A 27,605-nucleotide genomic window follows, 5' to 3' on the forward strand; every position below is an offset into this window, starting at 1 on the left:
CTTCAACAAATGGTGTTGGGACATCTCGACAGCTACAGGCAAAACGATGATACTTGACCATCAACTTATACCATACACAAAATAAATTCAAGGTGCATAAAAGACTTAAATATAAGTCATGACACAACAAAAGTCCTAGAGGAGAACATAGACAGGAAAATCTCAGATATTTCAATCAATAATATTTTCACTGATAGATCCCCTAGGCAAATATCCCCTATTTGCCTAGGTGGCAAACAGAAGGCCCGCAGGCCAAATTCAGCACTTCTCCTTGTTTGGCCTGGCACCTTGTTTCTACCTGGCACAGTGCCAAGCTCCTTGCCCCTAGTTAAGGAGTAGTTACATTTATATAGTCCTAAAATTACATTCAGCCCTTTGAAGGCAACCACAAGGCTGATGTGCCCCCTGTGAAAATGAGTTTGACACCCCTGCTCTAGAGCAAGAGACATACAGAAAAAATAAACCAATGGGATCTCATCAAAATAAAAAGCTTCTGCATGGCTAAAGAAAACAGCATTAAAATGAAAAGAGAACCAACTATATGGGAAAACATATTTGCCAATGATACCTTGGACAAGGATTTAATCTCCAAAATATATAAAGAAGTTACATGACTCTACTCCAGGAAGACAAACAACCCAATTAAAAAATGGGCAAAAGACTTGAACAGATACTTTTTCAAGGAGGACATACAGAGGGTCCAGAGACATATGGAAAGATGCTCAGCATCACTAGTCATTAGAGAGATGCAAATTGAAACCACAATGAGATACCACTTCACAGAGGTCAGAATGGCCCTCATATACAAATCAACAAACAAGTGCCTATGAGGCTGTGCAGAAAGGGGGAACCTTAGTGCACTGCTGGTGGGAATGCAGACTGGTACAGCCACTGTGCAAAACAGTATGGAATTTCCTCAGAAAACTAAAGATGGATCTGCCTTTTGATCCAGCAATCCCACTCCTAGGACTATACCCTAAGAATCTTGAGTCACCAATTCAAAAGAACCTATGCACCCCAATGTTCATAGCAGCACAATTTACAATAGCCAAGTGCTAGAAACACTCTAAGTGCCCATCAGTAATGAGTGCATTGGAAAACTGTGATACACTTACACAATGGAATACTACACAGCAGAAAGAAAGAACTCCTACCCTTTGTGATAGCATGGATAGAACTGAAGAGCATTATGCTAAGTGAAATAAGCCAGGCGGTAAAAGAGAAATACCATATGATCTCACCTATAAGTGGAACCTAATCAACAAAACAAACAAATGAGCAAAACAGAACTAGAGACGTGGAAATAAAGAACAAGTGGACAGTGACCAGAGGTGAAGGGGAAGAGAGAAAACTGGGGAAAGAAAGGAAAGGGGTAAGTATAGGAACACAAATAAAGGATGCAATGGCACAGACAATGGGGGGTGAGGGGTATTGACTGGGAGTATGGGGTATGGGTGTAGGAGTGAGCAACGGGGAAATAAGTGGGACAAGTGTAACCAAAAACAGTAAATTTAAAAAACAGAACAACAAAAAATAGCAAAATGAAAAAGTAAAAACTGGAAAATGGCAAGTGAGAAAGAAGAACTTGAACTGGTGATTCCAGCCTTTTGAACTCAACTGAACAAAGAGAACCTGTTGCTGACAAGGGACTTCTATGTCACAAGGCCTAGAGTGAAGCCCCTTTCCTAAAGGCTGCTCAAACGCGATGGGGTCAGCATGCTTTCCAAGCTTCCCCTTGCAAAGGAGTTCCATGCACCTCCTTCCCCCAACAGTGTGAGAAAATATGTACTCTCCATTTTCTTCAAGATGCCTCCTTGTCAATGTTTAGAACTTTTGAGTTTCACTGAAAAGTTATTTCCAAAGTTGCAATATTTGTAAACTTTCACCTTTTGAAGATCTGCTACGAAAACCCTGGCAGAATGTTCAGGCCAACCCCACTAAGCCAGTTCAGGTCTCAGCATTCCCAGTCTTTTCTTTGCCTTTTTCTCTCATCACAGGAGATTACAATTTATACTTGGGAAAAAGATAAGCTGCAATCTGGCTTTCTCCTCCCACCTCGAAGCAACATCTACAGTGGGTTTTTGTGGGGGAGAACCTCAAATCACCCAGAAACCAGACTAAAGTTTAAAACCTGCCAGCATGCATTACATCCAGCAAGTAGCAGAAGGAAACCTGGAGAAATGCAAAGGCCTGTTAGTGCCACCTAAAGACACTTTTTCCCCCCTCACTTCAAAAGTAGAGGGCAATCCTTGCAAAGAAAACAGGTGGAAAAGCTCAGGTGGAAAAAAGCATATGTCGTCAGGTAACAAGCAATGCTGTTTTCCACCCATCATCACCTGAGAGAGATAAAAAACAGGACTCGTAACCCCCATGGCTCTGCAGTGGCCACCTGCTCCTCAGGTTTCAGGGCCTTCTTCTTGCAGGGTGAGGACACAAGGGACTGGAAGCCATCACCAAAGAGTGGTTGTTAGGGTCATGCTGTCTTCCATTAAAGGCTGGTTCTGAGGACAAACATGACCAGAAGGGTAAATACAAACTGTGCCATTTTATATTCCCCTCTGTTAAATGTTTCCCAGTACATGTTTTTAGTGCACCTTGACCTAGTCTGAATGGCACACATACAGCTTTCAAGCTGTTTCTTGGGTAATGTGTAGTCTAGTAGAAATGGTCATCCATGCCTGAAACAGGCCCCACAGGCTCCTGCCACAGAGGTAGCAGCACAGGCCGCAGTTTCCATTGCAAGGTTTCCTAAACTGATAGCACATCCTCCAATCCCAGGTTTCAGAAACTCCATTCTCTCTCTCTTCATCTCTGTTTAGAACCTGGGATCATGTCAGGCAGCAGTGCCCAGAGGTCAGGTCTAGAAGAGGCTCCCTCAGGCCAGGAGAAAGACCTTCAGATGAAGACTGGGAAGCAATAGTTCAACTTGAAATAATTCCAGGTTCTACATCTTCTGGAAAAAATGAGAGTTGTTCAGCAATGTCCTGTGGCCTAGGGGATGGCAGCAGCAGAGAACACCGTCCCTCAGGATGTACGGTCCAGAGGATGGGCACAGATGTATGCTCGCCTCTCTAGGATCTGCTGAGACACTTTCTTGATCTGTTCATCTAGATTATCTGGAGAATCTGAGAGGGGAAAAGAGACACTAGATGATCTTTCTGCATTGTGACAGCAGAAATATTGCTGGGGCATTTTTTCCAGTAGTCAGCCTGGGAGTGACCACACCACTCCTCCCACTCATCCAAAGCCCCAGGAAGTGATTCTGAGCTAGAAAAGCTTCATTCCAAATAACAAAGAGCTCATCCTGTTAATCTCTAAAAACTCCAGATTTTGTGGGAGAAGGCACTTTCTCAATAAAAGACCCCTTTGTGATTCAAACCTATTATTGCAGAGGAAACTATTTCCTAGCTCTCCACAGCACATTAACAGTCAGGCCAGCACTGTGGAGGGTGCCTGGCCAGCAAGCAGAGCCAGGACCTACACAGAATTATGTGCCCCTCTCCACAATCCTTAGCAACAGGGCTGGTCTCTTCAGGGGAGCCTTGAAGACCAGCAGGACTGTAGGGTCAGAAAGAGAATTTAAGCTACATATTCTAAGATATGGCCATATGGCTATGAAAGAGGATGAGCATTCCAGACAAACTGAAAAGACTGAGCAGCAAAAACAAAATCCCTGCACAGTCTAGGGAAGCATCCTGAGACATCTGCAGGTAGGGCAGTTTCATTTCCACTGTAGTGCAGGGGTAAAAAAGCAGGAGAAACTCCTTCTTCTTTTGTGAATCTACCCTGGGCAGATGGCCTTCAGCAAGGCCTACTCAGAGACTCTGGCAGAGCTCTGAATTCCTCAGCACAAGTCTTACCCAGCCCTCACTCAAGGCAGAAGTTGTGAGCAGCCAGCAGGTCATGGGAGCCTGACAGGGTCCAGAAACAGCTCACTGGAATCAGTCGCCTGGAATCAGACCCTCTCTCCCGCCCCCTCCCAAGACAACCCTACTCACACTTGTCCAGCTGAGATAAAGTGAAGAGATTCTGGGAATAAGCTTCTGTGCAGAAGATGTTGGCCAGCAGAACCTGCCAGAACCAAGGTCAGAGAGAACCCTCTGTGGATCAAAGGGCAACCCCTGGCTGGTGACTGACCTCTAAGCTTCACAGTACTACTGGACAGCTTGGCTAGGGTCAAGAGGCCTGGCTCAAGAGTCACACTATTTTAGGTTCTAATTCTAGCCCTAAGCCAAACCAGCTCTGTCCAAAGGGCAAATCATTCAACATCTGAGTCTGTTTGCTCTGCTGAAAGAAAGACAACACAATTCCTATGGCCACCAGGTACATCAAGGCACATAAATACCAAATACACAGCAGGCACTCAGTGACTGCATCCACCCCCTCCAGCAGGATGAGGAGGACAGACAGGGTGAGGGAACTAGGTTTGAAACCCCACCATTCACCCATCTTTCTCTTTCAGGGAGGAAAATGAAAGGGAGTGGCTCTGTGTCCAGAGCAACAGAAACCCTCATACCCCATAGGAGCTTCAGTGCTCACAAAAGGCCACAGCCACAACTCGGCAAATCCATCTGCCTCCTGGTCAACTGCTACATGGATGCTGCACTTAACTCACGCTCTCTGGGACCACAATTGGGTGCCAAGGCCCTTGCTTTGTATAGGCCCTCCCACATAAGATTCTTCAACTGGGCCATATCACCAAATGACCCATAAACCCCAACTAATGGGCCTCAATAAAGTGCAGCAGGACCAAGTCAGTGGGAAGCTGCCTGTGTGGGGGCTAAGTAGGGCAGGGCCGGGAATGCTCACCTCATGGTCATGGTTCCGAAGTCCTGCTCGCATTGAGCGGCTGGCCCGAGACAGCACAGCTGTCATGCCATACAGGTTGATGAGGATGTTGGCCACACGCTTCAAGACCATCTGCTCTTCCACAATGGTCTGGGAACACAGATGCCCAGGTTGGAGTCTCATTACCTGGGACACACCCCCCACCCCCGACAGTCCCTTCCTGAGCATACCTTTACCCATCTCTAAGCCTCACTTTATGCCTCTGGTTAGAGGTGCTAAAGTTGCCTTTCCCCATGGAGTGAGAAGTTGGTTCATGGCTACCTTCTATTTTCCACTTACTCTGTCTAGATTTGGGGAAGGGTCAAGGCACGACTAGGTCCAGGAACCTGGCTGAGACCGGAGGCCGGGGCTTAATATACTGACAGAAGCAAGAGCCTCACAGATCAGGTCCTGAGATTCAGGCCCAGGCTGCCTCCACCAAATGCAGGGAGCTTCTGTTCACCTAGGGGGTGCTCACCCCAGCTAGCTGAGTGGTCCACAGGACAGGCAGCCACAGACAGCCCTGCCTCCCCACCCCACCTTCTCCAAGTGAGCAAAATTTCTTCCTGGCCCTATTTCTAAAGGTAAGTACTTGTAAAACATTTCACAGATGCTGGCCCCATATCCTTAACTCCAAAGTTGGAGGGCCTGCCACCCCAGGTCTGGCAGGGGACCAATACCTTGCCAAAGCGGAGCAGCAACGTCTCCACAGTGCGCCCAAAGTAATACACGTTCTCCTCGAGCTTTCTGGCGCTGTCCTGGTAGGTCAGAGGAAAGGACTCAGTGCAGTACCCCCTCCCCATGATGCCCATTCCGTCCCACTGGCACAGAGCATGGCAGGGGATGCGGGGTTAACATGCAGGCTGTTCTCCATCATGACAGTGTGGAGACAGGGTATCAGCTGTCCCTCAGACTGGATGGTCTATCCCAACGCCCCTGGTCACTTCCCTCTTGGGGAGGAGATATCCAACATGCTACACCCTCTGGGCTCACTCACCGCAACACTGGGGTGTACAGCTCCAAGATTCCCCGTCAGCCCCAAGTCCACGGTTCGACCCAAGGAGTCCCGAAGCCGCCGGCCAACAGTATCCAAGACAGTGGTCACATTACCCTGTTTAAGTTCACTGCAGAAAGCCCATGGACCCATGATCTGAGGCCCTACCATTCCTCCCACTGTCCAGCAACACAAACCCCCACTGATAGGTATCCCGGAGCTCTAGGGCACCCATTCCTTCTCCCTGACTATGCATAGCCATAAACGGCTAACTCAGGCCCTAACTATATGACCTTCCCCCAGCCTTGCTGGACACCTGGCTGCAGGATGAGCCCCTCCAGCCTGTCAAGACCAGCCAGTCTCCTCTGAGGTAGAGCTGCACTTGTGCTTCCTCCATAGAGAACTAAGTCACAGCCAGCTTTCAGGTCATTCTCTTACTATAAGTGCTCTGCAAAATGCTCGGCATAACCTGTTCATGGGGTCCGGCAGTGATTTCTAATTGCCCTAGCCCCAGGATAGGGACTGAGGAGAGAGCAAGAGACAGAGAACAAGGGAAAGAGAAAAGAAATAAATTGGTCTGCATTGGTCTTGACATTGGCATCTGTTTAAGGAGCACCTCTCATTCCCAGATTCTGAAAACACAGCTCCCTGCAGCATGGGAAACAAGAACTGTCAGGGGAATGGCCATAAGGACAGGGCACTGAGGGATTCCTGAAGCAGCGGGCCCCTCCTATCACCTTCAAGTAAAGGCTAAACTCTGGAGCCTGGCTTTCAAGGCCCAACAGTCACTGGCAAAGGCTCCTGCCCACCTTCCCTTTCTCCAGCCACCCAGTGAATGATTTCAGCTCTGCCAGGTGGGACCTGAGGAACAACGAGGGGAAAGGGCACCTACTTGATCCTTGCAGTCAGGATGCGGCCAGCATGCTGCAGGCCTGTCAGGGCAATGTGCATCCGGAGAATCTCATTGGTTCCCTGTGGTCAACAGTGGAAATGTCAAAGCTGCCCCATGAAGTTAGCCCCAGTGTACTGCATATGTGACCAGGCAGACCATGCCATTGTCCACTCACCTATCCTACAGAACTATTGCAAACAGAGCCATGACTTTTCATAATTTCTTGTCCTCAGAGTAAGATCCAAGGTCCTCTACAATGGGGCTACTTGTCTCCCCTTCCATCCTCTCCTCACCTACTCCATCACCTGCCCTAGTTCCACCAAGCAGGACTGACTACTTCTCCAATAAAATTTGCTTATTCTCTCTCCATTCACATAGAGCTGGCAGGTAAGGTCCTGTCTAGGCCTCCTAGCATGTTCTGTTTCCCTGTCCTTGGCCCATACAGCCCTCCCCAGGCCTGGTCAAAGTCCCCAAAGGGCCAAGTACATTTGCTTCATGAGACGTCAGTCCCCTTGGGAGAGATGCACCTCTGTCCCTTACTCCTTGCTATTCTGGTTTCCTCCTGGGTCGGTCAGTCCACACAACCAAGACAACTAGCACTCCAAAGATAGAATGGTGTCTGAGGTGTCTCTCTGGCCCCACCCCCCATTTGTTCCCCACCCAGATCCTCCTCAGCATGTTTACGCTTGTGAACTCACAGGGGAAAGCAATTAAAAAGTGAAAAGTGCTGGGCTAGGAAAGCCCTCAGAGATTATCCTCTTATGAGAAGATCTCTGCTTGTCCCACCACACCCAGCAGAAGTAACTTGGCAAAGACCTCTGGCGGGTTGCCAGGAGGTGGTAGGCTCAGCGGAAAGGGCCGTTGGGAGTGGGACCCTTGGTGAGCTGCTTGGCCTCTCAGCCTCAGCCTCTTCACTGCAGAACAGAGTCTAGGCTGTGCTGTGAGGAAGGTTAAACGAGAGAACGCACAAGCCAGCATGGAGCCAGAACCAGGAGGCTCAGGGGGTCCATGGTGAAACAAGATGGAGCTGGCAGCACAGCACCCACCTCAAAGATGAGCAGGATGCGGGCGTCACGCAGCATGCGCTCGTAGGGGTAGTCCCTCACGTAGCCTGAGCCTCCAAGGATCTGCAGGGCTTCACTCACACACTGCCAGGCAGCCTCTGAGCTGAACACCTACCACAAACCAGGAAGCAAGGTCAGCACAAGGTCGTCCTGACTCCCTTCCAAAAGGAGGACCTCAGAACAAAGGCAGAGTGGCTGGCGATGAATGATAGGCTCGAAGGAAAACTGGGCTTTGTGATGAGACCAAGACAAGCAGGAGCCCTGATAGTCTTGGTCTCACTGGGTAACCTCAGGCAAGTCCTTTTCCTTCCTTGACCACAATGACCAGCTGTAGCTAAGGAGCTTTGCTCAACTTCCCTCTGATGTGCTAGAATTACCTTCACCATGGCAGTCTCAATGGAGCAGTCAGGAAACCCTGGTTGATCCAGCATTCCGGCAGTGAGGTAGGCCATACTTTCCATTACATAAGTCTTCTGAGCCATCAAGGCAAATTTTTCCTGCAGTAGTCAGAAAAAAACACAATCAAGAAACATTTTAAATGTGCTAAGATCCAAATTTGCCAATAAACAGAAAATATAATTAAGCCCAAAGCCTCACACTGAACAAGAAAACCAAGTCCTAGCATTCACAAAAAACTATCATATTAAATAAAGCCTTGCCACTCTGGCTGGTTGGGCTCAGTAGACTGAGCACCAGCCTGTAAACCAAAGAGTTACTGGATCAATTCCCAGTCAGGGCACATGCCTGGGTTGTGGGCCACGTCCCTAGTGGGGGGCATGTGAGAGGCAACCTTACATTCACGTTTTGCTCCCTCCCTTTCTCCCTCCCTATGTCCATCCTGTATGTCTAAAAATATATAAATAAAGTCTTTTTAAAAAATCAAAAGGAGAATACTATTTTAAATAAATAAATAAATAAAGCCGCGTGGCATCCAAATTGGAAAGGAAGAAGTAAAGCTGTCATTGTTCCCAGATGACATGATAGTGTACATCGAAAACCCTACAGACTCTACCAAAAAACTACTCAATCTAATAAGTGAATGTGGCCAAATACGGGATACAAAGTCAATATTCAGAAATCAAAGGCATTTTTGTATACCAACAATGAAATATCAGAAACAGAAATTAGGAGAAAAAATCACATTTACTATAGCAACAAGAAAAATATAATACTTTGGAATAAACTTAACCAAGGAGGTAAAAGACCTGTACGCAGAAAACTACACAACACTGAAGAAAGAAATTAAGGAAGACACAAAGAAAAAGAAGCATACAACATGTTGATGGATGGGAAGAATTAACATCATCAAAATACTACCAAAAGCAATTCGTAGATACAATGCAATTCCTATCAAAATACCAATAACATATTTCACAGATATAAAACAAATATTTCAAAAATTAATATGAACCATAAACGTCCCCAAATAGCCGCAGCAATTCTGAAAAAGAAGAACAAAGTAGGAGGGATCGCAATACCTGATATCAAACTATATCACAAGGCCATTGTAATCAAAACAACCTAGTACTGGCATAAAAACAGGTACATAGACCAATGGAACAGAATAGAGACCCAGAAATAAACCTATGCCAATACGGTCAGTTAATATTTGACAAAGGGGGCAGGAACATAAATGGAGTAAAAATAGCCTCTTCAACAAATGGTGTTGGGACACATGGACAAGTACATGCAAAAAAATGAAACAAGACCACCAACTTACACCATACACAAGAATAAACTTAAGATGGATAAGAGGCTTAAATATAAGTCAAGACACTATAAAAGTGCTGGAGGAAAACATAGGCACTAAAATTTCAGAGATTCCACACAGCAATATTTTCACTGATACATTCTCTAAAGCAAGGGACGTAAAGGAATGAATAAACAAATGGGATCTCATCAAAATAAAAAGCTTCTGCACAGCTACAGAAAACATAAAGAGAACCAACCATATGGGAAAATATATTTGCCAATGATACCTCAGACAAGGGTTTGATCTCTGAAATATATAAAGAACTCATATGACTCCATACCAGGAAGACAAGCAATCCAATTAAAAAATGGGCAAAGGACCTGAACAGACATTTTTCCAAGGAGGACATACAGAGGACCCAGAGGCATGTGAAAGGATGCTTAGCATCACTAGCCACCAGAGAGATACAAATTAAAACCACAATAAGATTCTACCTCATACCGGTCAGAATGGCCATCATTAATAAATCAACTAAATGCTGGCAGGGTTGTAGAGAAAGGGAACGCTAGTGCACTGCTGGTGGGAATGCAGACTGGTACAGCCACTGTGCAAAACAGTATGGAATTTCCTCAGAAAACTAAAGATGGATGTGCCTTTTGATCCAGCAATCCCACCCCTGGGAATATACACCCTAAGAATCCTGAGTCACCAATTTAAAAGAACCTATACACCCCAATGTTCATAGCAGCACAATTTACAATAGCCAAGTGCTGGAAACAGCCTAAGTGCCCATCAGTAAATGAGTGGATCAAAAAACTGTGGCATATTTACATGATGGAATACTACACAGCAGAAAGAAAGAAGGAACTCCTACCTTTTGTGATAGCATGGATAGAATTGGAGAGCATTATGCTAAGTGAAATAAGCCAGGTGATGAAAGAGAAATACCATATGATCTCACTTATCCATGGAACCTAATCAACAAAACAAACAAATAAGCAAAAAAGAACCAGAGAGCTGGAAATAAAGAAATGGCCATTGACAAGAAGGGAGGTGGCAAGCAAAGGAATAAGAATAGAGAACTCATGGACATGGATAATGTGGGGGTAGTGACTGTGGGAGTGGGGATGGTGGGGGTGAGCAATGGGAAAGAGGCAAGATAACTATAAGTCAACAACAATAAAAAAATAAATTTACAAAAACAAACAAACAAACAAATAAAGCCTTGTCTTCTTCCTCAGTCACTGCATAGGAATCGTCAGTACAGACACCCCAAGCACACATATAATGCTTACACAGTGAAATCAACAGATGTACCAATGTACAACCATCAGTACCTGAATTAATCCAAATTCACTGAGGTTCCTGTTGAACTGTTTCCTCGTGCAGGCATATTCAGCAGTCATTTCTGAAAAAGAGCAGAGTTTTTAAAAAGAACAATTTTCTGGTTGTCCTAAGATGATTTCCTAAGTCTATCACCATTACCTTTCAAACACTCATGCAGGAACTATGTGAAACAGGTCTGCTGAGACCAAGTACCCCAAAAGGCAGAGCCCCTGCTTCCTAGTGAATCCAGACTGGAGGAGGGACTATCCACTCCTAGCGGTGTCTACGGCAGTGGACAGATGTGGAAGCAGAGATTGAAGTCAAACACAGGTTTGAATCTGGCACTCTTTCCTTACCAGTTGCTCACCCAGGCCAAAGAACTTTACTTCCCTGAACAATACCACCAACCTCACAGAGTTTTTAAGATTACATGAGATTCAGGTAGATGGCATCTAGGGTAAAGCTGGGGACCCAGAAACACCCTAGACAGAAGTAGGGTCTGGTTGACACCTGTCATAGCTGTTCATCACCGAAGCAAGGTGGTCTTTTGAAAACTTGGGCCTATGGCTTCTAAGTATATAGCTGTAAACATATACTGAGTCATCAGCCCAGCTTGGAAGTTACCTAACTGAATACAGCAGCATCCTACCCAGTCAGCAACACTCTGCTCCCTACACTCAGTGTTCTCCAAACACTTTCATACGTATGATCCAATCACAAATGCTCCCCATGGTGGGCCTGTAAGGTAAACAGGCACTCACATTCACACATTCCCGGAACTGAGGATCTCATCAGAGGTTCTATATCCTTTGGGGAGAGGCTGACCATGAGTGTCCCTGCAAAGTTCTTGTACTGAGAAATTTCCAGATGGGGAAGAAGTCCAGAGGGCTTTGGGGCCTTGGGAGCTTGGGAGCAGCTTGGCAGAGTGCGAGTAGCACTCTGAGCAGAGTGAGTTGGGAGATTGACAAGGTCAGCTTTGAGAGCCAGGTGCATGGCCTCAGGCAATGCTTACCCTCTCTGAGCATCAGTCTCTTCATCTATAAAATGGAGGTAAGAACCCAAAAAAAAGCCTTCTTGTCCACAACTTGCCCTGAACTTCGTAAGTACTCTGAGCAAACCCCAGGGCCCCCTGCATATCCCTCAGTCACTTCCACAAAGCTAACATAGTAATAATGTTCTGTGCCCAACACACCCTTATAGGGTAGCTAAGTTCACTGTCAAAGGAAAATCCAGATTTCAAGTATCCTAACAGAAAAAAACAAAGGGAAGATCAAGAGGCTAAGAGATCTGAGTTCCAAACCTGCTCCCATTCCTCACCCACTGTGAAAAGTCACCTACAAACAGGGGTCTTGTAAAAATCAGTGCTAATGTTTATGAGTGTCTGGCTCACGCTAGGATGTTCACTAAGGGTCTCCATTTGTAGTAGTCAGAGCAGCAACCTCTCTCCATCTCTAACAGAATGTCCACTCCTCCTCCCCACTTAGGTAAAACAGAGGAATATTAAAACATGAATACCCTTTGGGGACAGACTGAGTATATTCTTTGGTCTAAACAAAAACCCAGGTTCTAAACTTGAGTGGGACCATTTGTTCAGGTGGCCTGGCTCAGCACCAACTTGCCCTGAGGACATGTTAAAGCCTTGAGACTGGAGTACAGGCAGCAGGGACAAGGCTGTGCTGCATAGGGTTCCTGTCCCTGACTTACCTACCGATCAATTTCTTGAGCATCCCAGCCACAGAGCTGCCCATGCTGAACCGCCCACTGTTGAGGATGTTCATGGCCACCTGCAGAGAAAGCATAGGAGGCTCACTGTGGATTCTATTCCCTCAGAGGCCTGCTTACCCACGAAAAGCCCAAGGGCCCTGGAGGATCAGAGGTGACAATCACAACAGTACCGGCAGGTTTGAAAAAAAAAAAAAAAAGACAAGTCTCTGAAGACTTGGGCATCTGGGCCGAGTCAGTCCTCCTGCCAATCCTCACTGAGCAGGGAGAGAGTATACTCCCAACACTTCAAAACAAGGTCACTCCATCCTTGTTATGGCTCTCATAAACATCCTTGGAGTCACCACTCAAAAAGTAATTGGACAACCTCATTCCAAAAGGACAGACCATTTCTCTTAGTCCTTAGAGAAAGGAGTAGTAACTAAAATTTACTTCACGTTTCTGGGTACATGCTGCAAGCTATTTAGACTTTCCCAGTTAACGCTTCAGTATCAGGATCCTCATTTTACAGATCAGAACCTGAGGTTCAGACTGGAGAGAGGATTCTCTTAAGGTCACACAGCAAGCATCCTGTCTGACACACAGACCCATGCTCTCTCCACTAACATAACATGCTTCTCCTCCACTGAATTCCTACAATAATGACACACTTCTTAAGGAGCTTTGTCAGCTTCTCTCCTCTTTTCCAATGTTAACTTCCTACCTAATGCAGATGGTGAGCAGCTGGGGAAGAGAGACAGGCACACATTTGTGTATACACACTGCTTCCTGAGTACTAGACTATCGAGATTCATCGAGGTCCCTTAGACCACAAGGGGCAAAGAGGCAAACAGCGGACTAGGCAACAAGTGGTCAGCGGTATAATGGTAGAATAAAGAGCAGGCACACAAGTCCAGTGGGAAGGGGTGAGTGCATGTTTCTTTTGGTGTGGGGAGAGGGATGCTGGGTAGCAAAGGTTCTCAGCCAAGGAGATCCCTGAGCTGGGTCTACCCGGCCATCCCAGGGACAAGGGCATTCCAAGTCCAGCATCAACACATGGCCACCAGCACAAGCCTCCTAAAGGACGGTTGTGATATGTCAAGCCTCTGATCAAGCCCATGATGCCCAAAGGCATGGCTGAGGTCTGGGGGAGGGGAAGAAAGGTGTTTCTGAATTCTGTTAATTTCCTAACAGCTCAACTGCAAATGCAATGCTACTTTTTACAGATTGCTTGACTATGTGTGTCTTATATTAATCAAACATGCAAATTTATCTGCATTTATAATTACTTGTTAAAAAACCTAATGGGAGAATCCTTCAACAGATCCTGTGGGACTAGTGAGATTGGAAACAACTGCTCCAGCTACTAGGAAGGGCAAGTGTTGGTTTTAAACCACTCAGTCAAAGGCAGCTGGGACATGAGGAAGACAAGGCTAAACCCTGAGGGTCAGGCCCAGCCTGAATGAGAGGGCTTGGTTAAGTCACACCACTTTCTCAAGGGCCCTCTAATTTCTAATTTCAGGCTTCACGTGTCTCACTCAGGACACGGGAAGACACTGACCAGAACATGAAGAGGAACTAAATTCTCCCATCTGTATTCCCTTTCCTCTTTCCAAATGAGCTTTTAAAAGCCAGCTCCTAGTTTCATAAACAAAATTCACTTCACAGCCCCTTTATACTTTATTCTTAACCTCACTTAAAACAACAAACAAAAATAAAAGGAGGACTTCCGGCAAGATGGAGGAATAGGTGGACGCACCGTACCTCCTTGTACAACCAAGATTAGAAAACCAATAATTTACAACAATAATTTACTATCAGAATAACACCCAGATCCGGCAGAGGATTTATCTGAATGGAAGTCGGGCAGCCAAGAAGTTGAAGTAGACGCGTTCATCCGGACTGGTAGGAGAAGACGAGCCGGGTGGGCACGGGGTTGGCTCGGGTCGGCGGTGCGCGGAGGTCGGGGGAAGGTTTGGCGCGAAATCGGCGAAAAAGCCATCCGGCGCGCAAGAAGGAAGCGGTGATCCCTGAGTACGCAAGCTGCGGCTGGCAGACTCAGAGGGGTAACGATTGTGGACCAGGGCAGAACTCGCGGCCCAGAAGCCCAGACAAGGGTCTGAGTCCAGGGGAACGGAACTACCGCCATTGTTTTCTCCCGCCCCGCTCCCGCTCCTGCCCCACCCCCACGTATAATGTCACAATCTAGCGACTGGGGTGCCCAGCCCCGGTGAGCACCTAAGGCTTCGCCCCCCACCGTAACAAGAGCAACCAGACCGGAAAAAAAAAAGGAGGGATGGGGGGAAAAAAATGTTTTCAACAGGGCAGATCAGTCCCCCAGGACTCATCCTTTTGAGCGACCAAGAATTAGCCAATCTATCAGATGTGCAGTTCAAAACACTGGTGATCAGAAAGCTCACGGAACTGGTTGATTTTGGATGAAATTTAGATGAAAGAATGCAGATTACCATAAAACAGATGCAGGAAGACATGCGGAGGACAGCCAATAGTGAAAGGAAGGAATATGAGTCTCAAAACAATACAGTGGACCAGAAGGAAGACAGAATCAACCAAGCAGGAAACCATGATGAAATAAGAATTCAAAAAATTGAGGAAAAGATTAAGAGCATCCAAGACACCTTTAAACGTTCCAATATCCGAATTATAGGGTTACCAGAATCGGAAGGGGAAAAGCAACAGATTGAGCACGTATTTGAACAAATAATAAAGGAGAACTTCCCCAATCTGGCAAAGGGAACAGTCTTCCAAGAAGTCCAAGAAGCTCAGAGAGCCCCAAAGAAGTTGGACCCAAGAAGAAACACACCAAGGCACATCATAATTACATTAGCCAAGGTAAAAACGAAGGAGAGAATCCTAGAAGCAGCAAGAGGTAAGGGGACAGTCACCTACAAAGGAGTTCCCATCAGACTGTCAGCTGATTTCTCAAAAGAGACCTTACAGGCAAGAAGGGGCTGGAAAGAAATATTCCAAGTCATGAAAGACAGGGACCTACATCCCAGATTGCTCTATCCAGCAAAGCTCTCATTTAGAATGGAAGGGCAGATAAAGTGCTTCTCAGATAAGGTCAAGTTAAAGGAGTTCATCATCACCAAGCCCTTATTTTATGAAATGCTAAAGGGACTTATCTAAGAAAAGAAGATAAAGAAAAGACATGTATAGTAAAAGGACAGCAAACTCACAAATATTAACAACCACACCTAAAGCAAAACCAAAAGAAACTAAGTAAACAATTAGAACAGGAACAGAACCACAGAAATGGAGGGCACATGGAGGGTTAGCGGCAGAGGGGTGGGAAGAGGAGAGAGGGGGAAAAGGTATAGAGAATAAGTAGCATAGAATGTAGGTTGAAAATAGATAGGGGGAGGGCAAGAATAGTACGGGAAATGTAGAAACTAAAGAACTCATAAGTATGACACATGGACATGAACTAAAGGGGGAAATGTGGGTGGGAGGGAGGTACAGGGTGGAGGGGAGAGAAGGGGGGAAATGGGACAACTGTAATAGCATAATCAATAAAATATATTAAAAAAAAAATAAAAGAAAAAAAAATAAAAGGAGAAAAGGATTTGACACTAGGTCTCAATCCCTGTCATCAAACACCTGATGGGTTTAGCCATATCTGACAAGGGGCCCAAGAGCTTAAAGGCTGATCTTCCCATTTCATTCTCTCCTCCTGTGACTCTGCACTGGCATGCTTTATCACCTCTCTACTGCAAAATAGTTTCTTTTTGTAATTTCTACAACTACAGTCTAGATCTCAATTTTCCCAGATGCAAGATGCAAACCATTCCTTCAACAGCCCCTGTCATTTAACTGCCTCTATGCCCTAAGTAGTCTGGCCATTGACTAAACCTGACTACACCAGAGAAAGAAGTTTACTTTTGCCTCCCATCAGCCACTTAATTTTCACCTGACATCTGATCATTCCATGACCTCTGGAATCACCAAATGTATCACATTGTTTAGTACTTAAGCTAACTGTCAAGCAATCCAACTAATTAAAAAAAAGGGCTTTATAAATCTAGTTTTCTTGCATATTAAAATAACAATCACTTTCGCTAGAACAATGGGGGAAATTTTAATGCAGTGTTGGGAAGTATTGGGGACAGCAGCATCCTCAACAGTATTGAAGGACAGACATTGGTCCAACTTTCCAGCCGGCAACTGGGCAACATGGATCAAGGACTTGAAAACATTCACACCTTCAGACAGTGGCTTCACTACTGGTGTTTAAACTCACAAAATAATTAAGCAAGTGTGTAAAGGTATATACAAGGATATATGCCACATGATATATGGTGATAAGTAAAAAAGAAGTGAAAACAATGTTAAATTCCCAAATCTGAGAACCTGGTAAAAATTAAATTTGGCATCATGACACGAAGAAATGCAATGGAACATTAAAAACTTATAGCAACATATATTTACTGGCATAACGATTATCATGTGGACCTTAAGTAGAAAGTTTCATTTGATATGAGCCCCGAAAAGGAATTTACCTGCTAAGATGGAATCCCCATGCCCAACTCAGGACCCAAGTTTTATAAATAATAAAAGCCTAGCTGACATTTGTTGGCAGGGGCTCCTCACATACTCTTTATACTGGGAAGAATCTCAGACTGAACTCATGGCTTCCTGCACTCTGTCCCAACTGCTTATGCAAGCTGGTCAAACAGTACAGGGAAAACTGGGTTTCCTATTTCTACCAACTGACTGAGAACTGCCCTATTTAATCAGAATGGTAAAATTGGATATCTTATTTATATAAAACAGACCTGAGAACTTGGGTGAGAACATTTGCTATAAAAGGCAGCCTTCCCTGAAAGGGTCAGGCCAGTTTTCCAAACCCACCAGCTTGCCCATGACTCAGTTATCCCAACTCACTAGGTTGCCCAAAGCTTAATCAAAACTCTCTCCCACCACACACAATAGACATCTGGCACCAGCCACAATAGCCAGTGTTTAGACTAAACCTCCTGTACCTGGGAACAGCCCGGCCCTTTACTTAACCCATTGTCTGGGCTCACATCCCGGAACCCTGAAGCACCGGCCAAGAAGAACAAGAGACCAACCCCTTCCCTATCTATCTTCCCACAAGCTCCGTGCTTTTCCTTTTAAAAATCCCATTCCTGCCTCCCCACCAAGGCTGCAGTCAGTCCAGACTCAGCCTGCCTGTAAGCACAGCATCAAATAAAGGCACTTGATCAGTTCCTCTGGCTCCTCTAATCTCTATTTCTTGGGCATTTCTAACATCCCCTTTGTCTCTGTGCAACACAACTTAGTCACCTGAAACCATCTCCAGAACTGCAGTTCTTTTTGTTCTAATGAATGCTTTTGTTTCTTTATTACAGTCTAAAATTAATTTTGGATTATATTAGGATATACTGATAAATGCAAAAATGCAAGCCATATTACACACACACACCAAATATTTGTGAGGAATTGTCTTTATAAAGATCTAGAACAACATGGAAGAAAAGAGGTCACATTTGAAACATGACAAACTCAGTAGAGGCCTGTGTGGCAATTTTACAAACTCAAAGAGACTGAAAGTAACCACATGGGAAGGTCTGAAAATTAAAACTTTCTAACAAAAAGCCATTTATGGGAGGTAGTCCTAGGCCAGTATTTTTCCCAAACAAAGGTCAATCTTTACCTTAACTGAACCTGTCCTCTTTTGCATCTGTGATAACATACCTCTGGAATGTCAAATTTCCTTTTTCCAGAACCCTCAAAACACAGGCACCGCACCAGGGGGAGACCACTGATCCCCTCATTGTTATTGTTATCATTTTAATTGTAGACTGTTCACTATCCTTTATCTACCTCTGTAAAAAAATATGTCTATCATTTTACTTTTTATTTGATCCCAGAGTTTTCCTTGCTTTGCTTCTCCCTGCTTCCCTAATCTATCACTAATAGATTTTATGGAACCCACTTATGCCCTCCTCTTTTGATTTTAAGGTATAAAATAAAGGGCAAAACAGCCACATTATCTCAACTCACTGAGGTTTTGCTTCCTGACAACTGTTGTCAATTTGGCTCAAATAAACTCACAAGAATTCTCTATAGGTCCAAATGTTTCTTATGTTGACAAAAGCAAGCACCAAAATTGTGAACAATGAATGCCAACTGTCTTGGAGACAGGTTTCAGTGGGTTTCATTTTATTTTCTCTTTCGCTATATTCTCCAATGTGTGTATCTTCTGGGTTACCTGAATAACAAACAAGCCTATCACTGCACAAAGACTGCTGCTCCCTTGTTTGTCCTTCCACTTCTACAACCCTTTTTTCCACATTCACTGAGCAGCCTCTTTTTTTTCAATCCTCACCCAAAGACATGCTTATTGACTTTAGAGAGAAGGGAAGGGAAGGAGACAGAGAAAGAAACATGAATCCACTCTCATCTGTGCCCTAACCAGGGCACCAAACCTGCAACCCTGGCATGTGCTCTGACCAAGAATCAAACCTGCAACCTTTGGTTTACAGAATGACATTCCCACCAAATGAGCCACAGTGGCTAGGGTTCACTGAGCAGCCTCTTAACAAGAGCACTGGCTGACGGCATTTATCTGATTCTCATGATACCCAGGAGGGGAGGAAGGCAGGTGTCACTTTGTTCCTTGTTTCACAGCCAAAAGGGAGAGGGGACACACCAGAGTAAAGATACTTATCTAGGTGACCCAGTACATTAGGACAGGGAAGTAAAAAAAGGCAAAGAACCCAACTTGAAAATGAGCAAACGATTTGAAAAGATAATATTCCAAAGATATACAAATGGCAAATACACACATGAAAAGATATTAGTCATTAGGAAAATGTAAATCAAACCACAATGAGATACCACTTCACACACACTAAGTTAACTATAATTTTTATAATGGACAATAACGTGTCAATAAGGATGTGGAGAAATTAGAACCCTGTTACGCTGCTGATGGGAATATAAAGTGGTACAGACACGGTAAACACCCGGGCAGTTCCTCAAAAAGTTATACATGCAGTCACCACGTGACCCAGAAATTTCACCTCTAGGTAAATACCCATAAGAACTGAAAACATATTGTTCACATAAAAACTTGTACAAGAATGTTCAAATCAGCGTTACTGATAATGGCCAAGCAGTAGAAACAATACTAATGTCTATCAGCTGATATTATAAATGAATAAACAAAACATGGTTGGAATATTATTCAGCCTTTAAAAACAATGATAAAGGCTACAATTTGGATAAACTTTGAAAACATGCCAGTGAAAGAAGCCAAACACAAAAGGTCACACATAGATTTCATTTATATAAAATGTTCAAAATAGGCAGATCCAAAACAGAAATAAAAATAGTGATTGCCAAGAGATGAGGGAAAGGGCAAATTAAAGGAATGGCATTTTTTTCTGGGGGGGATGGAAATGTTCTGGAATTAGACCTCGGTGATGGCTGCACAACATAGCAAATATACTAAAAACAACCAACGTATACAATGAAAAGTGGTAAATTTTATGTTATATGAATTATTTGTCAATAAACATTACAATAAATCTTACCAAAAAAAAAAACAAACCCAAACCCAACAAACAAACTTAGGGACTCAGGATCCAGGGTTGTGCACTTAAAAGAACCTATGCTTCTCCAGCGCCTGCTGGCCTGCTTTCTTATGCTTTCAGGAGAGAGGGATAATGTCCCTACTCAAAGCAAACAATGCTCACAGATAAATGAAGAGACTCAGTTTTAACCACACACTCCCTCACCTGGGAGCCAATTTTTCCACTTTCCACTTGGCTGACTTCCCAACAGAGGACACATGGTCACTCGGCCAACAGAAACTGGTCTGCTACAAGCAGGGATGAGACAGAAGGCTGGTGCCAACAAACTGCACTATGAAACTGCACAGTAGTCACAGAAGCTGCTGCTGGCAACTCACCTTTAGCCCACCTCCAACTTCTCCTAGAACATTTTCAACAGGCACCTTGGTGTTTTCAAAATGGACTTCGCAAACTGAAACACACAAAATTGAAGACCTTAAATGCAAACTACTCTGCACTTGATGCACTGGCATGAAATGCAATTCATTCATTCATTCAGTCGGTCAGTTGGTCACTCAGTCACTCTACATCTATGGATAGGACAGTACAGAAAAACAAGGTTTCTGTCCCTGTGGAGTTCATACTTTAGTTAGGGAGATAAACTATAAACAAGATGTTATAACACTGTGTTAACTGCTATCGATGAAATAAATACAGCATGGTGACAGAAATGGAGGTTGGAAGGGGTGGGTAATACTGTTTTTACTAAGGGTTTATGTGAGACTTTTCTAAGGTGAAGTTTGAAGGATAAGAAAGAGCCAGAGACATTGTTAGGTGGTATTGCTCCTCCTAAGTTCCCCAGTGCAAATGGGAGTATTGGTTCTATCTCACTCTGCTTTAATGCAGCCAAACCCTGAACTGTGGCTCTGTGGGAGGAGCAGATTTGCCTTTCCTTACCAATAATGCCAGGTTTGGCCATGTGACTTGCCGTGGCTTCAGGGGCATGGAGCCAATCCAACAAGAGCAGACAGGTCTTAACTGTGTTAATCCAGTCTGGTTTGGCTCCTTGGGCACTTATAATCTGTGTGAGAACATGCTCCAGAACGTTCAAGCAAACATATGGCATGCCTGAACCCAACCCAGAGCACCTGGAAACCATGGAAGAGAAATAAATGGCAAGTTCTCAGGAGGGTTACTGCAGTTATGGATGACTAGCAGTCCTTAAAGTGAGGATGTACCTGGCATGTTGAAGGAAGTGGAGGTCAGCGTGATGCGAGCAGTTACAGTAAGCATGATGGGTGAGGGAAGAGGCAGGAAGGGACAGAAGCCTCTCAACTTTGTTCTTTATAATAGTGGTGGCTCCCAGCAACTAATGCCAGAGAAAAGGGAGGCTCAGGACAGGGAAGTCATGGCTCAAGTAGCCAAGCAGTAGCCAAACAAAGTGTGGGCAACCAGGGTCTGGTGACTTTTTCTTCTATTATTACAGCTGTGTCCAAATAGCCTGGTTATGAAATACAACAAAATACCCATGACTCTGGCCACTGGGTCCCATTTATGGTTTAAGTACATGGGCTGAGAGGCAAGGCCCTTCTCCTAACAGCTCTTGTTCCTTCACAGGCTGCTGGATGTGGAGAGGACCCTTCTTCCCTCTCTGATCTCATCTTATGCCGCACAAGCCCCTCTCACAGGACCATTACATAATCCCAGTGGGCACCACCTACCCAGACATCAGTATGGACAGTGCACCCATAGTGGTACACAGTGGCAGCCCTGTTCTCTCCTACCACTTCAGTCACTCTGGGTGCTTTTTCCCACCAGCACACCAGGATCTTTTTATCTCAGGGCCTTTGAGCCTGCTCCTTCATCTGTTGGAACATTCATCATGCAATAGGCAGCAGTACCAGTCATGGTGGTTAATACCAGTAACAGCACAAACATTATCAGCTTCCACATAAACTTAGCATTTTACATATGTTGTAACCCTCCCTTTTCATATCACCTCCACAATGTAGGTTCTATTATCATCTCTTTCTTGTAGGTGAGGAAACTGAAGAAAAGCCAACTAGCTTCTCAAGGTCACAAAGCTTCTATGTGCCAGAGCCAGGTTAGAGCTCGGGCCCTCTGTCAACCCTCGCCCCCACCAGGCTAAGCGTATGTAGTGGCAAATACCACTATCTAGAACACAGGGTCCCCAAAGACAGGGTGGCAAACAGAAGTGGGTCTGGAGGTGCCAGGGTGGTATACAGAATCCTGTAGCAGACTCTCCATGATCTGAATAGGAGGCCTATGAAAGAGAGCCCTCTGAGGACTCCACTGCAGCTCTGGAAGGGTTGAAGGCCACTCACAGGACCCAGCCTCAAATAAACTTAGTGCAGACCAAGGGCCACAAGCAGGCCTGGGTAGGCAGAAAGGGAAGCGGGAGAAGGGGGGGGTTCCAGGCTGGGAATACAGGGTTTCCTGTAATGGAATGTTAATAACCTAGGACACCCCACTGCCCTTTTTGGTGTCCACTATGCCTCCCTCACAAGGCTGAGAGCTCCACAAGACTGTGACTGTTTCACTAACCTTAAAATCACTGATGGTCATTACATGGAGAAGTGTAGTCACTGTGGCACTTTATTTTTAACTTTTTAAATTTAAGTACAGTTGGTATATAGTATTATATTGGTTATATTAGTTTCAGTTGGACAATATAAGTGATTCAACATTTTTAAAATTATAATGTAATCACCACACTAATTCTAATAACCATTTGTGCAAAATTATCACAATATTATTGACTATATTCCCCTTCCCCTTTTCATTCATTCTCCCATACTCTCCCTTCAGGTAAAACCCTTTTGGTCTCAGTTTAGGATTCTGATTCTGTTTTGTTTGTTCATTTGTTTCTTTTTTTTTTAGACTTCAATATAAGTGAAACCATATGGTATTTGTCTTTTCCTGCCCGACGTATTTCACTCAGCATTATAGCCTCTAGATCAATTTATGTTATTAGAAATGGCAAGCTTTCATTTTTATTGCTGCATAATATTCCAAATATGTAACATACCACATCTGTTTTTGCCCACCAACAGACACCTAGGTTGCTTCCATATCTTGGATATTGTAAATAATGCTGCAATGAATATAGTCATTCTTCCCAAAACTAGAACAAATAATCCTAAGATTTATATGAACAACAAAAAATCCTGAACAGTTGAAGCAATCTGAAGAAAGAAGAACAAAGTTGCTGGCATCATGCGCCCTCATCTCAAACTACACTGCAAAGCTATGATAATCAAAACAGCATGGTATTCACACACACACACACACACACAAAAGACACATAAATCAGTGGAACAGAACAGAGAGCCCAGGAATAAACACTCACTTATACAGTCAGCTCATCTATGACAAAGGAGATAAAAATATACAATGGACTGACCACAGTCTCTTCAACAACAGGTACTGGAAAAATTGCACACAACATGCAAAAAAATGAAACCAGACCACTCTCTTGCACCATATACAAGAATAAACTCAAAATGGGTTAAAGACTTAAATGTTAGGACTGAAACCATAAAACTCCTAGAATAAAACATAGGAAACAAACTATTTGACATCAGTCTGAGTAGTATCTTTTTGGACACATCCTATCAAGCAAGGGAAACAAAAGCAAGTTAAACAAATGGGACTACATCAAACTAAAATGCTTCTGCACAGTGACGAAAACTGCCAACAAACCAAACAACCATTTACTGAATGGGGAAATACACTGGCAAATTATAATGGGTTGATATCCAAAATATAAGAGACTCATATAATTTAATGACAAAAAATAAACAATCTAAGAGAAAAATGGGCAAGGAAATAAAAAGATATTTCTCTGAGGAAATAGAGAAAAGATGATATCACTAACCATCAAAAAATGCAAATCAAAACCACAATCAGCCATCACTTCACTCCAGTTAGAATAGTTATTATCAAAAACTCAACAAATTACATGTGTTGGCAAGGATATGGAAAACAGGGAACACTTGTGCATTGTTGGTGGGATGTAGTCCCTATAGAAAACAGTATGATGATTCCTCAAAAAACTGAAAATACCATATAACCCAGTAATTGTACTTCTGAGAACTTTTTCAAAGAAAATAAGAGCACAGATTTGAACAGATATAAGCGACCCTATGTTCGTTGCAGCATTATTTACAACAGTCATCTTGGCATTCTTAATTTGATTTTGCTAAAATGCTTAAGTACAATTAAAACTACTTTTTTAGAAAAGGACTTTATTTACTTATTTTTAGAGAGAGGGCAAGGAAGGGAGAAAGAGGGAGAGAAACATCAAGGTATCATTGCCTCTCACAAGCCCCCAACTGGAGACTTGGCCCGCAACCCAGGCATGTTCTGACTGGGAATGGAACCAGCGACCCTTGGTTCACAGGCTGGCACTCAATCCACTGAGCCATACCAGCCAGAGTCAATTAAAACTACTTCAACTTCACTGTATTTTGATGCTTGAATGGGGCTAAAGAGCTCGTGCACTCACTCATGCTCTGTCTGTCTGTCTCTCACACACACACACACGCGCGCACACACACAACTTACTGTTGGAGCCACGGATACCTAACTTATCCTCAGGTTTCCCGTTAGTTACTCCACCAAAGTCTCTCTCTACTATAAATGCTGTAATTTTGTCTTTTACTGAGCTGTCAGAATCAACGTTGGTTTTAGCAAACACGGTAAAAATATTGGCAAGTCCTCCATTGGTGATCCAGACCTGAAAGAAAAAGCAAAAGAACTTTGGAGAAAACTAAACTATTATGAGCCACTTCTAAGCCCCATCTTTTCCAGAAGAGACTCCAGCTTCCCATCAAACCTCAGGCTAGACTGTAAAGCCTTGGCCCTGGGGAAGCCAAGACTGCATAAACAGAGTACAGAATCCAGTCTCCCCATAGCAAGGATTTTCCCAAGAGACACAGGTGACCGTGAGTGTGAGTGTGTGGGGATGCTGTAGAACAGTATCCAATGGTACTAAGATAGTTCAAGCTCTAGCACTGAATGGTTTCCTCAGGAAAGGGCGATGGGGACAGAAAGGAGCGAGGAGACAGGTATAAGAAAGGAGTGAGGAAAGAAGAGATAAATATAGAAACTTGTCAACAAACTGCAATATATAGAACTTATATGGATCTCAATTCAAGCAAATGATTTGGAAAAAAAACGTTATAAGATAATCAGAGAAATTATGCTATCTAGAATGCTATCTAGATAGTAAGGAATTATCATTTTTTAAAAAATGTGATAATGGTATCATAACTTTTTTTATAAAATAGTCCTGTCTTTTAGAGGCATAAACTGAGACAGTTATGAACGCAAGCCAGAGGTGATGATGCTGACACAGAAACAATTGGCTAAGAGCTAGTAACTGCTGAAGCTGGGTGACAGGTACATTCAAGTTCACTATAGTGAACTTTGTATATGTTTCAATTTTTGCATAATAAAAACTTTTTGAAAACAAACACCCAACAGAAGCTCAAGGAGGTAGATGGTACAACAGAAGCACGTAAACTGTGGAGCCAGAACTCCTTGGTTCCAATCCTGGCTCTGCTACTAAGCATAGGACATGTGCTGAACTCTTTGAGGCCGTTTCTTCTTCCAAAGAAGGCAAGTAGCATCCACCCAAGAAGTGATGGTCAAAAGATGATGTGTATGCTCTTTGCAATCCCTGGTGTATGCAAAGTGGTCAATGAGTAGTAGTGAAGGTCATGACTGAGACCCCAGAGGAGCTGTACCTTGGAGCCGCTGAGGATGTAGTGCTTTTTATCTTCACTTAACGAGGCCCTGGTCTGGATGGAGGCAGCATCACTCCCACTGCAGGGACAGAAAGAGGCTATTGAAGAAAGTAATGTTGGGAATCAAGATGAATGGTTTGGAGGGCCCAAAAATAAAGGTTTTACTTTAATACAGGAGTTGGCACACTTTTAAAATAAAGGGCCAGATGATAAATATATTCAGCTTTTTGGGCTACAGCCCAACTCCTCGATTCTGCTATTGTGCATGAAGGCAGCCACAATTTGTAAACAAACAGGCATGTTCCAGTAACACTTTCATTACAAAAACAGGAGGCAGGCTGGACCTGGCCAACCCCTTATCACATCAGATAAAAAAGGTGGTGGTGAAAATTCAAACTTAGATTTAAACATGAAAATGTGTACTCAAAATAAACTCATCTAAACTCCTTTCAGGATGAGTTCAGGACCCCAAGTTCCCAGGCGGAGGGAAGTAAGGTGAAGTGTGGTCCAAGTAAGAGACCTCGGTGCCCTCCCTGTTATGTCCTAGCTGTGTGACCTTGGGCTTATCACACAACCTCACTTAACCTCAGTTCCTAATCTGTAAAACAGGGCTATTACCACCCACCCTCATACTCTGAAAGTTGCTTCAAAGCTTTGAAAGCACATGTCAGGTGTGTTGCAAACCACAAAATAATTATTTAATAGGCACTGTCAGGTGTGTTATTGCATTTATAAATCTCACTGGGACAGAAAAATAAAGATAAGAGAATTGGCAAGAAAAGTTGCTGATTTGACTCCTGGTGAAGATTTCAGAGAGGCAAGAAATAAAAGTCACCACCTATTCAGCACAAACTCTAGCCCTCTTTCCATGCCCCTGGGAGACGCTATTCCATGGCTGTTCGTGCCAAGGGCAGACCTGGCTGGCTCTGTCAGGCAGAAGGCGGCAATGTGCTCCCCAGATGCCAGTTTGGGCAGGTATCTGGCCTTCTGCTCCTCACTGCCGGCCAAGATGATTCCCTAAACAAGACACAAACAGGCTGATTTCAGCTGTGGGGGAAAAAGACTATGACAACTATGCTTGCAGAATATAGCTTCTAAAGGAAATACTTACGGTACTTCATGCAAGAGGAAACACCCTAAATCAGAGCTGGCAGCTTCAGGTAAAAAGTGGGGAGCCAGACTGCTAAGGACCCACCCTAAAGTGCACCATCAGGGTGGCCTGGGCCTGGAGTCCCAGCAGAACTTTGGGGTCAGACTCAGGGATGTTCATCACAGCTCCTGTTTCCTGGCTAGGTAATCTTCGGTAAGGGATGTCCCTTCTCTAAGCCTCCATATCCTCTTGTACATATAGGCGATAATCTTACCCATTGGAGGGGTGGTTTGAATGATAAAATGTGAAGAGGTGGGAATGCTGCACCCACACCTGACATAAAGAAGGTGTTCAGTCAATGTCAGAACTGTCCCACACTCCTTCTCAAGTTCCCTCTTTCCACTGAGTGAGTGTATGGAGCACAAAAGCTCTTGGAGGGAAGCCGAGTATGCATGCTGTGCACTCAGCTCACTCTGGTTTCTACATTGACCAGAAACAACACAAGTAATGGACTGTTGATTAAGAGTGGTGAATCTGGACCTGCCCTAAAATTCTCCAAGCCTGGTGGGGTGAGAAAGACAACAACAGTAGGGAGGACATGCTAAGGCCCCAACTGACTCAAGAGCACAGTGGGAGAGGCTCATATCCAGCCTGAAGTGGAGACAGGCTCCATGGAGGCAGCAGCATCAGAACTGGGCTTCCAAAG

The 27,605-nt window shown here is 44.2% G+C and overlaps 1 protein-coding gene across 1 annotated transcript in view; it reads right to left on the bottom strand.

Moving 5' to 3' along the window:
- Positions 1-2,530: 2,530 nt before the first annotated feature.
- Positions 2,531-27,605, bottom strand: part of ACAD9 (acyl-CoA dehydrogenase family member 9) — a 60,719-nt gene continuing 35,644 nt past the window's right edge. Inside the window, exons 5-18 of the mRNA XM_028504924.2 lie at positions 26,726-26,826; positions 25,810-25,888; positions 24,626-24,797; positions 20,437-20,510; positions 12,505-12,580; positions 10,808-10,878; positions 8,155-8,274; positions 7,760-7,888; positions 6,714-6,793; positions 5,825-5,951; positions 5,508-5,585; positions 4,810-4,938; positions 3,999-4,071; positions 2,531-3,125 (exon numbers count right to left, since the gene is read on the bottom strand). Coding sequence (XP_028360725.1) covers positions 3,025-3,125; positions 3,999-4,071; positions 4,810-4,938; positions 5,508-5,585; positions 5,825-5,951; positions 6,714-6,793; positions 7,760-7,888; positions 8,155-8,274; positions 10,808-10,878; positions 12,505-12,580; positions 20,437-20,510; positions 24,626-24,797; positions 25,810-25,888; positions 26,726-26,826 — 1,410 coding nt within the window. The 3' untranslated portion in view covers positions 2,531-3,024. The remainder of the gene's footprint in view (positions 3,126-3,998; positions 4,072-4,809; positions 4,939-5,507; positions 5,586-5,824; positions 5,952-6,713; positions 6,794-7,759; positions 7,889-8,154; positions 8,275-10,807; positions 10,879-12,504; positions 12,581-20,436; positions 20,511-24,625; positions 24,798-25,809; positions 25,889-26,725; positions 26,827-27,605) is intronic.

Source organism: Phyllostomus discolor, chromosome 2 (assembly GCF_004126475.2).
Source record: "Phyllostomus discolor isolate MPI-MPIP mPhyDis1 chromosome 2, mPhyDis1.pri.v3, whole genome shotgun sequence".
In the NCBI taxonomy this organism is placed as follows: domain Eukaryota; kingdom Metazoa; phylum Chordata; class Mammalia; order Chiroptera; family Phyllostomidae; genus Phyllostomus; species Phyllostomus discolor.